Below are 9,386 nucleotides of genomic sequence, written 5' to 3'. Positions count from 1 at the left end.
GAAAGAGAGGGAGGGAGGATAGAAGGGCCAATGTTATTTTGAATTTCATGCAAAAAAAGGTCACTGTCTAATAATTTTGGCTTTAATGAAGCAATGCTCCAGACCTATTCTATAAATCAGCGGTTCTCAACCTGTGGGTCGCGACCCCTTTGGCGGTTGAACGACCCTTTCACAGGGGTCACCTGCGACCATCCTGCATATCAGATATTTACATTACAATTCATAACAGTAGCAACATGACAGTTATGAAGTAGCAACGAAAATAATTCTATGGTTGGGTCACAACATGAGGAACTGTATTTAAAGGGCCAGAAGGTGGAGAACCACTGCTATAAATGATCAAGGACTGAGAGTAGACTTTGAAAGAATAATATATCTTGCCCTGGCCAGAGCTGCTCAGTGCTTAGTATCATCTGCCTGTGAATCCTAGGGTTGTGGGTTCAATTCCCAGTAGGGGCACGTGCTGGAGACAACCAATTGACATGGCTCTCTCACATCTCTCTCTCTCTCATCTCTTTCCCCTTCCCCTCCTTTCTACTCTCTAAAATCAATGGAAAAAATATCCTCCAGTGAGGATTAACCCCCTCTCCCAAAAAGAATAACATTTTTTAAAAAGTAATTAACTTTTAACATTCTGAACCTATTTTCTATATAGTAGGCTGTTTAAATTCAGAAATGTTGAACAAAATCATTGCTGCCTTTCTTCCTCTCATTCTAAACACGTCTGGGAATAGACTTGGCTTGCACTTTGTTAAGTCTGTTTTGCTGAGAAAAAGTGTAAACAAAACAGTGTCAGCCACTTACGGTCTTCTCCAGAATGTCCCATAACGACAGCTGGCTCTGGAGCAAACCCCACGTCGTTCAGAGCCTGGACTTTGATCAGGTACGGAACAAAGGTTGGCGTGCCCGAGACAATATATTTGGATACATTTGCTACCACCACAGACGTCCATTCATCATCACCATCTTTCTGGCGCCAGCTCACTTTGTACTGAAGGCCTGGCCCATTTGCTTCGAAACCATTCAAGGGCTATAAGAAAAGCCAAATAATCAGAGCTTACAAAACAGATCGACTGCACAACCTTTTACAGAACAACAAAATCAATTCCCAGACTTAAAGTGAGCACGGAAACACTAAAATATAAGCTGCGAACATATTCTCCAGGGACCTTTTATCTTCTTTCATTTTTGATGACATTCAAAGCTTTTTTAGTGCCCACATTTCAAAGATTGTTTTTTTTCTATCTTGTAGCATATACCATATAAGCCTCTCAAACTCTGGCTCCACAGTCGAGGGTGGGTGACTTAAAACATTCAGTTACGTAGGTTCCTCTACATCTTCCTGTTTGTGTGACAGTACATCATTGTCTATTTCACTTGGAGGCTGAAACGTGTAAACTGCATCTATTCTGCTTCTACAGGTACATATATACATAAGTATGTACAAAAAGTATACTAGTATGAGCATGCATGAACAGAGCTATCTGAAGTTTTTAAATTATATGTTAATTTTCCAAGTCCAGAAAATACAGATAAGCAAAAAGAAAAAAAAAAGAAAGAAAAGAAGTTGACTATTAGGAATAACTTGGTACATGTCTTCTAGATGGTTCTATACAATGGTGATACTACTAGCTAGCATTTATTGAGCACATGTATGTGCTAGGCACTGCTGTAGGCATTATATGAAGTTGGTCCTATTATTATTCCAATCATACAAATACATAATGGATATGTTAAACAACTGGCTTAAAGTCACATAGTAAGTGGCAAAGCTGGAATTTGCACACATTCATTTTTGCTCCAAGGATCAAGATTTTAACTACTACACAATACTGTCTTTCAAATATATGCAATGCACATTTTCCTTCAAAATGGGTAAAATGGGATTTTAGTAGAGGTATTATTTTAAAATTAGTTTTTTTCACTCTAAAGTGTACAGAGGAAAGTTGAAGGCTTTATACATAGCTCACCTGCCACGTAATCACCAAATTATCGGGCTCTGATCCTAGTCCTTCCACAGTCATGGGATTTTTATCTGGTTCTAGAAGTTAAGCAACCACACACATGTAAGCTTTTGTCTTTTTCAAACAGTGGAAAACTTTTCTACTTTATTCCATACCACAGGAGTCCAGCTTCACCTGCAGCTTTGGTCAAATACTGTTCAGACGCCTCGCTGGGCAAGCTCCTCCCCAGGCTGTTCTCTGCCATCACTCGGAAGGAGTAGTTCACGTATGGAGACAGCTTCAGCTGGGCTGTGGTCTGCGTCCCCGGGACTTCCGTTTGGTGGTGCCACAGCCCCGCCTCGTGCATTGCGTCTTCATATTCAATGATGAATTCTGGACACAGCATACACACACAACAAATGCAAGACAGTGAATTCAGTCATTCCAGGGTAGGTTGCTAGAATAATGAATAACAATATAACTTTCAAGAAATATTTCATTAAGATATTTTGATTTCAGAGTTCTAGCTTCCTCTTCAATACCTAAGAATACTCAATAATATTTCTCTAGCGTGCTGAGTGTAGTTACTGAAAACTCTTTAGACGGGATCCACACATGGCCCTAGGAAAGTTTCAATATATGAAAAGATGGTCAATATTTTTCATTATAGAAGTTAAGGTAAATAAGTGAGAAACCATTTTCCACTAAACAGACTGGCAACAATCAAAAGTTGAACTTACTTCCTTGACGTTGACTATGACTCAGGGAAACAAGTATTCTCATACTTGGTGGGAAGTGTGAAGTGGCACAACTTCTATAGAGGGCAATTTAGAACATCTAAAATATTTAACTCAGATACCCTCTGCTTGAGAAATTGTGCTTCTAGCAATTTATTTAGAATGCATGCGCTCATACGTATGCTCAAATACACATGACAAAGAACCCACATTGCAGCACGGTTTGTGGTTGAAAGAACCTAATTGCAAACAACCTAAATGTTCACCAATAGGACACTCATTAAATAAATTATGGTGCATCCTCACAATGGAATACCCTGCTGCTATAAAAAATGAATGGAACTGCTCCATATGTACTAAAAAGAAGTAATTTCTAAAGTGTATTGTTAAGCCAAACCAAGTAGGATATAGAACACCGTGTATCGAGTACTACACTTGTGTAAAAGTAAAAAGATTTACTCTGACACATTCCAATATGCTTGCATGTACATGTATTACCTCTCAGAAGATACATACATACCACTGGTGTCACTGGAGGAGCTGGGAACCAGGGGTGGGAGGAAGACTCACATTTTAATTCATACCCTCTGCATCTACCAAAATTTTGTGGTATGTACATGTGGTATGTACCCTTATAAAATAGGTACCCATCAATTGGCTGCTATTTGCCATGTGCAATAATATGAATTGTAGATACAAAGGTGAATTAGAAACATCATGTGTTGCAGTGCTCCGTTCTTTCAATCCACACTAATTTGGAAGTGATGATCTCCAGTCTCATAAACTGATCACTTTCAGATTTATGGCTGCAGCCCTTGAAATGCAGACTTGTATAGTTAACTGCCTGCCCAACAACTCCACTTGTTTGTCTATGACAGCATCTCAGATTGGATATGGCCAAAACTGATCTCCACTTCCCTCTCCAAATTCATAGTGACAACTCAGGTCAAAACCTTGAAGTCTTTCTTAGCCCCCTTACTCTTTCATACTCTCAATAGTCCCGTTGGCCCTACTTTAAAATGCATGCAAATATGACCATTTTTCAGCACCTCCATCTCTCTCAGCCAATTTCAAGCCTCCATAATTTCTTGCCTGAATTATTGCATAACCTACTAACTCACAAGAACTTAAACTTTCTCAGTTCACGGTGCATTTAGTGTTCCGGTAATTTTTTTGATGACTCCCTTAGGACAAAAGAAATAATTAACATTTCCACGTAAGTAGTTAGGTTCATATAACTTAATAACTATTCATGTCTTACTATTGGGTACCACATAACTCCTGAAACCTTGTAAACAGATTGGACACCATCTTACTCATTTCCTGTTCCGCAGTGATTTTCACGTGGTCCTTGCAGCAAAGGCTTTGCAGAGATATGACATTATAATATGATGTAGCAATATCAGATTAAAACCATAAACGGCCTCAAGCCAACATTTCATGTGGTGCCTGATAGATGTCACTGTTTTTCAAATATCAAAATTTAAAAATAAAAACTTAAAAAAATGCCCTGAAGCACCCCTAGGATCCTGTGAGTTGGCTGAGGTTCCACAGGGTACTTCAATGCAGTTTGAGACCCAAGAGACTGTTTTCAATGGAATAACCACAGTGATCCATGAATCACTCCCTCTACTTAAATCCTTCCAATAACTTCCCAAACCCTTATATGGCCCTACAAGGCCTGCAAGTTCACACCTTATCCCTACTCACCAACTCTACCTCTTCAACCTTCTCTCCCTACTTCACCTCCTCTTGTGCATGTCACTCCAGCCGCACTGGCCTCCTAGCAGACACGCCCTGTCCTAGGGCTTTGCTCTTTTTCTTGCTCTCTTGGGAAAGATTTCCCCCCAGAAACTGCATAGTGTGTTCACTTTCTCCCTTCTCCTGTCTTTATTGACATATTCAAATGTTACCTCCTTCATGTGGCCTTTCCTGACCACCCTATTCCTAATTATAGCCCCGACCCCTGTCCTCGTTAACTTCCTTCTCATGCTTTATTTTTTCTGCATGACCTAGACATATACCACAAATGCACAACATATATACACATGCCACAACCAGGCGTATAGATATGTATGTGTTTGAGTCCTTTAAAAAGCAGATGCTGAGACAGAATTAGAAGTGCAAGAAACTCTGGGGGGAAATAACCATGGCAGATAAAAGAGAGAGAGCAGGGGTAGGCAGGGAAGATCTTCAGACTATGATGAAGGTCTGCTGTCCGTGACTGGAGACGGGGGAGGAAGGAGCAGTGTGTAGGAAAAGCCTCAGACTGCAGTTACAGCCCGAGCCAGGTCAACCAGGAGCCCAAGCCAAGTTCTGTGCTGGGTGCGGCTAAGCTCTAGGACCCTCGCTGTGCTCAGTCACTGGAATAGCTCAGGAAGATAATGGAGCAGCTCAGGAAGAGAGAGCACTGCGGCAGGTCTTTGGGGAAGGTGCAGCTGATGGAGCCTGCTGTTAACACTCCTGGCAGCAGGTTCTCTCTTGAAGGGAGCCCTGAGATGTGTGTGTGTGTGTGTGCGCACGTTACCCACATACATGTATACAAATATATAATAACATTATTTATAATAACAATATTATTAATTTTACCTTATTTGTGTCCTCAAACTAAAATAAAGTGCCATATGGGCAGATAATTTTTATTGTTTTATTTTAGAACAAGGCTTGATAAATAAGTCATTCCATAAATACCTACTGGATGAAGGGGTAAATGAAGGAATGAGTAGCAATGCCTTGATCTCTAATACAATCATTGTATCCTAGGTAAAAAGTCTCCAAGCAACCTAAGCAGATAATGCATTGAGTTAAGTGGAAGCCTCAGTTCATTAGTCTTTCTGAAGATATATACCTGAAGATAACAATATATTATAGGCATGTGTCTACACTCAAGTATCTTCATGGTTTTAAAATTTCTAAACTTATCTATAGGCTAATTTTATTAAGCTTTTCAAGTACCTTTCTGGTATGGTCCCTCACCTGATTTTATTCCCTAGACTTACGTCATCAAGGTGAGGAGTTGACAATGCTGATGTGATGCCACTTTGCAGTAAAGGATAATTAGAAGAAAGAGACCTGGGTCTGGAAGTTAACAGACCTGAGGTTAACACACAATTCTGTTACCAGTCGTGGGTTTGAAAAGCCACTATATTCTCTAAGTCTCAATTTCCCAATATATAGGCTAGGCATTATAGCACCTCTTACCCTTTACTCCCACATTAATGGGCAAAATGAATAACTTACAACGCATCTTCTTACAGTGGTAGAAATCTAAAGTATTCATATGGATCTTAAACACAGAATGATAGTGTGTTTGGTTAATTAACATCTTCAGCAATCAATTAGTGTCCCATATTAGAAGCTAAACCAGAAATAACTCTAGCTCGGAAGAGAAGAAAGCCATAAATAAATGTTTTTATTCTGTTAGTAATGAAGCAGAGAATGCCATCAAATATCTCTAAGGAATTTCAATTGCATATGATGAAGTGATTCAAAAATGGTCATTATTTGCATCAGCGATGAAGCGAATGGCACCACATACTTGTAATAGGGCTGTTGTTGTCATCGCCTGGGGTCCATGACAGCTGAACACTTTTGTCGAGTTGATCTGTCAATTCTAAATCAAAGGGAGGATTTGGGACATCTGTAGACCAAACACACATCATAATTAACCATCCATCCTTATGAGGTTGTCCTTTACTTGTGATACTATTCATAGAGGGGATGTGTTAAAGGCACAGCATACTGAATGGTCAATGAGCATGCAACTGATATGAAATGGAAACAGCTGAGGTTGCTGGGACACACAGCACACCCAAGACAACCTATTAGTGAGTTCTGCTTGCTTCTTTCTCAAATGAAACTAAATTACTTGTAACCAAAACCAGTGAAGGGGGTGTGGGTGGTTCACCAGCACTCTCAGTGTGTATCTTCTCATGAACATGAACGAGCAAAGACAGAAAAAATGATAGAGAAATTTAATTTCTAATAAATGAGAAACAGAATAGTAAATGGCTGAAAAACAAATACAGGCAAGTACATGTACAGTTCAAAGAAGACTCAAATGTTCTCCCTGAAACATGCTAAGTTATGGATTTGGGGGGCTCCTGAAGAAAATTTATGTTTTTAAGGGCATTCTAAAATTGATGCTCTAGAAGTAGCTCTCAGCATGAACACCGTATGCAGATATTCCGCACAACAGTCACATGGGACGGTGTGTTTACTCTCGGAGGACACACGGGTACAGACACCTTTTAGAATGAAGGTATCCCAGAAGCATGTCTGCCTCTCTTAATGGTGCCTCTGAGATCCAGAGAGTTCATGCTCCTCCCTGGGACTTTTCCTGACCTTGCTCCTGGGGTAACTTTGGCTCTTGGAGGAGCAGAGACCGTATAAAAATATGGGCACTTATTTCCATCAGTAAAGAAGCAATAAAGGCCTACAAAGGAAAGGTCTTCTGTAGCATAAATCTGGCTGAGTTTATGCCACAAAATTAATTTATGTATTTACATGTTAAATAAAGATGAGGGTTCCTTAATCAAAAATATTTCTGGAAATAATTTCTGATTTATTTTCCAAACTCAGAAAAATCACACAACTGTAAGCTGCCCTTTTCTTGTCTTTCTTTAGTGGTTTATCTTTTGTTAACACACAGTGAGTTGGTTTTCTCAGATAGAAAGGTCAAATGTTCTAAACATCCATGGCTTTCCTACATAATTTCTTGAAAATGGAATCTCAAAATATTTACTTTTCCAAAAAAACTACTAATAGACATCTATAAAAGCCTGATTTTTGTGGAATGATATTTAAAATAGCTTTTCCATTCTGTAAAATGTGGAGGATAGCTTTTGAGCAAACACTATGCTTTTTACAGGGAAATTATATCAAAGAGGGACATTTATAAAATGAAATGACTTTAAAATAACACATGAAATGTTTAGAAGAGAGTGGCAATATATTCAGTGGAAAGTTCCAGAGTTATAATGAAGAAATGATGCACAGCAGTAAAGGAGCAACACAACAGAAGAGGTGACAGCCCTTTCCTTAATGAAACACAAGATGTGATAGAGAAAATTAATTTTTCCGCAAATGTGAAATTATTTGACAGAAAATAGAGAAAGAAGACTCATTAGTTTACCGTAAATGGGAGCTGGAGTTGGAGTAGGAGCTAGAAAGGACATTAATATAAAGGATTTTAATCACAATTAGTAATGGAAAGATATACGATAGCACAAGATGACAAAGATTGAACATGATTAAGATTATAAAACGAAGCTTTATGCTTCACTGTGAGCCATGGCATTGATAAACATGCGTTACCAATTTAGAGGGGGGAACCTTCCATTTTAAATAAAAGTAGATTATACCCCCCAATTTTCTTATGCAAATATCACGCATCTGCATAAACACCATTTTATTCCAGTGCTGCTACAGAGTATAGTTACACTGAAATTATAGCTTCTTGGGTATCTCCCAAAGAAGAAAAACGAGTATTTAACTCACCAATGAAATTGTAAAACTCTAACAAGTAAACAGTTACTGCAGACAACCTTTCCTTCCTACCTAAAACAGCTGTGCTGTGAGTGTTCAGTTCTTACCGACAACGCTCAGCACGGCACTGGCGGAAACGTTGTCCAGCGTTGTGTTGGCCAAACATGTGTAGGTCCCACCATCGTTGTCACTGACATCGGTTACCACCAACTGGTCCTTGTCAACAGTGAACCTGTGAATAAAACACATTCTGAGCAACTGAAATGGGCATCTAACCACATTTGATGATTGTTTTACTGACATGAAACTGAATTTGGTAAAAGAGAAAGATGATGGAAATTTGCAGCACATTTAAGCTAAAATCTTATACAATAGGTATCACTTTGATAATGATTATAGTTGGAAAACAATTAGAATGAATTGTAACCTCAGGTTATGAGGGCTATTGAGGCATATGGTCCAATGGCGCTCAACCACGTCCCTGGAGTTTTGGGAGCTCCTTAGAGACCAGGGACATCCAGAGGTGAGGTGGGGCAGCTCCAGTTACCTTACTAGAGGGTTTCCTACGGCTTCTGCTGCTAAGAAACCTTTCAACACTACTCATCCAGCTCAATTTCTAGCAAAGTGTATATTTTATTTATTATTATTAATTTTTATCCTCACCCAAGGATATGTTTCTATTGATTTTAGAGAGGGTGAGAGAGAGAGAGAAAGAGAGAGAGAGAGAGAGAGAGAGAGAGAGAGAGAGAGAGAGAGAGAGAGAGAGAGAGAGAGAGAGAGAGAGAGAGAGAGAGAGAGAGAGAGAGAGAGAGAGAGAGAGAGAGAGAGAGAGAGAGAGACATCAATCAGTTGCCTCTCATACATGCCTTTCTGGGGATAGACTCCTACGTATGTGACCTGACTGGAATGAACCTGCAAACTTTTGGTGTATGGGATGAAGCTCCAACCAACTGAGCTACCCAGCCAGGGCACAAAGTGTATATTTTAAAATAATTTAGAAGTTACTGCAGAAATTTTGTGTCACTTTTACTACATGCATAAACTCTCATAGGAGAAAGTAAATGCAAAAAACAGGACCAGCTTTTTCACTAGAAACAGGAAGATTTAGATCAGCAATCACCACAAAGAGTTCTCTGGAGGTTACTGTGGGCATGAAAAATTGCTCAGTAGGTAAAAAAAAATCCATGTAAATAGGATTATTGCAGATTAAAAATAAATT

The 9,386-nt window shown here is 39.2% G+C and overlaps 1 protein-coding gene across 1 annotated transcript in view; it reads right to left on the bottom strand.

Moving 5' to 3' along the window:
- NRCAM (neuronal cell adhesion molecule) overlaps positions 1 to 9,386 on the bottom strand; it is a 193,714-nt gene that overhangs the window by 27,204 nt on the left and 157,124 nt on the right. The window contains exons 17-22 of the mRNA XM_006774857.2: positions 8,275 to 8,399; positions 7,815 to 7,844; positions 6,219 to 6,320; positions 2,139 to 2,336; positions 1,971 to 2,041; positions 784 to 1,030 (exon numbers count right to left, since the gene is read on the bottom strand). Coding sequence (XP_006774920.1) covers positions 784 to 1,030; positions 1,971 to 2,041; positions 2,139 to 2,336; positions 6,219 to 6,320; positions 7,815 to 7,844; positions 8,275 to 8,399 — 773 coding nt within the window. The remainder of the gene's footprint in view (positions 1 to 783; positions 1,031 to 1,970; positions 2,042 to 2,138; positions 2,337 to 6,218; positions 6,321 to 7,814; positions 7,845 to 8,274; positions 8,400 to 9,386) is intronic.

The sequence above is a fragment of the Myotis davidii genome, unplaced genomic scaffold (assembly GCF_000327345.1).
Source record: "Myotis davidii unplaced genomic scaffold, ASM32734v1 scaffold125, whole genome shotgun sequence".
Taxonomy (NCBI): Eukaryota; Metazoa; Chordata; class Mammalia; order Chiroptera; family Vespertilionidae; genus Myotis; species Myotis davidii.
Note: the sequence above shows the minus strand (reverse complement) of the source record. Positions and strands in the feature narration are given on the sequence as shown.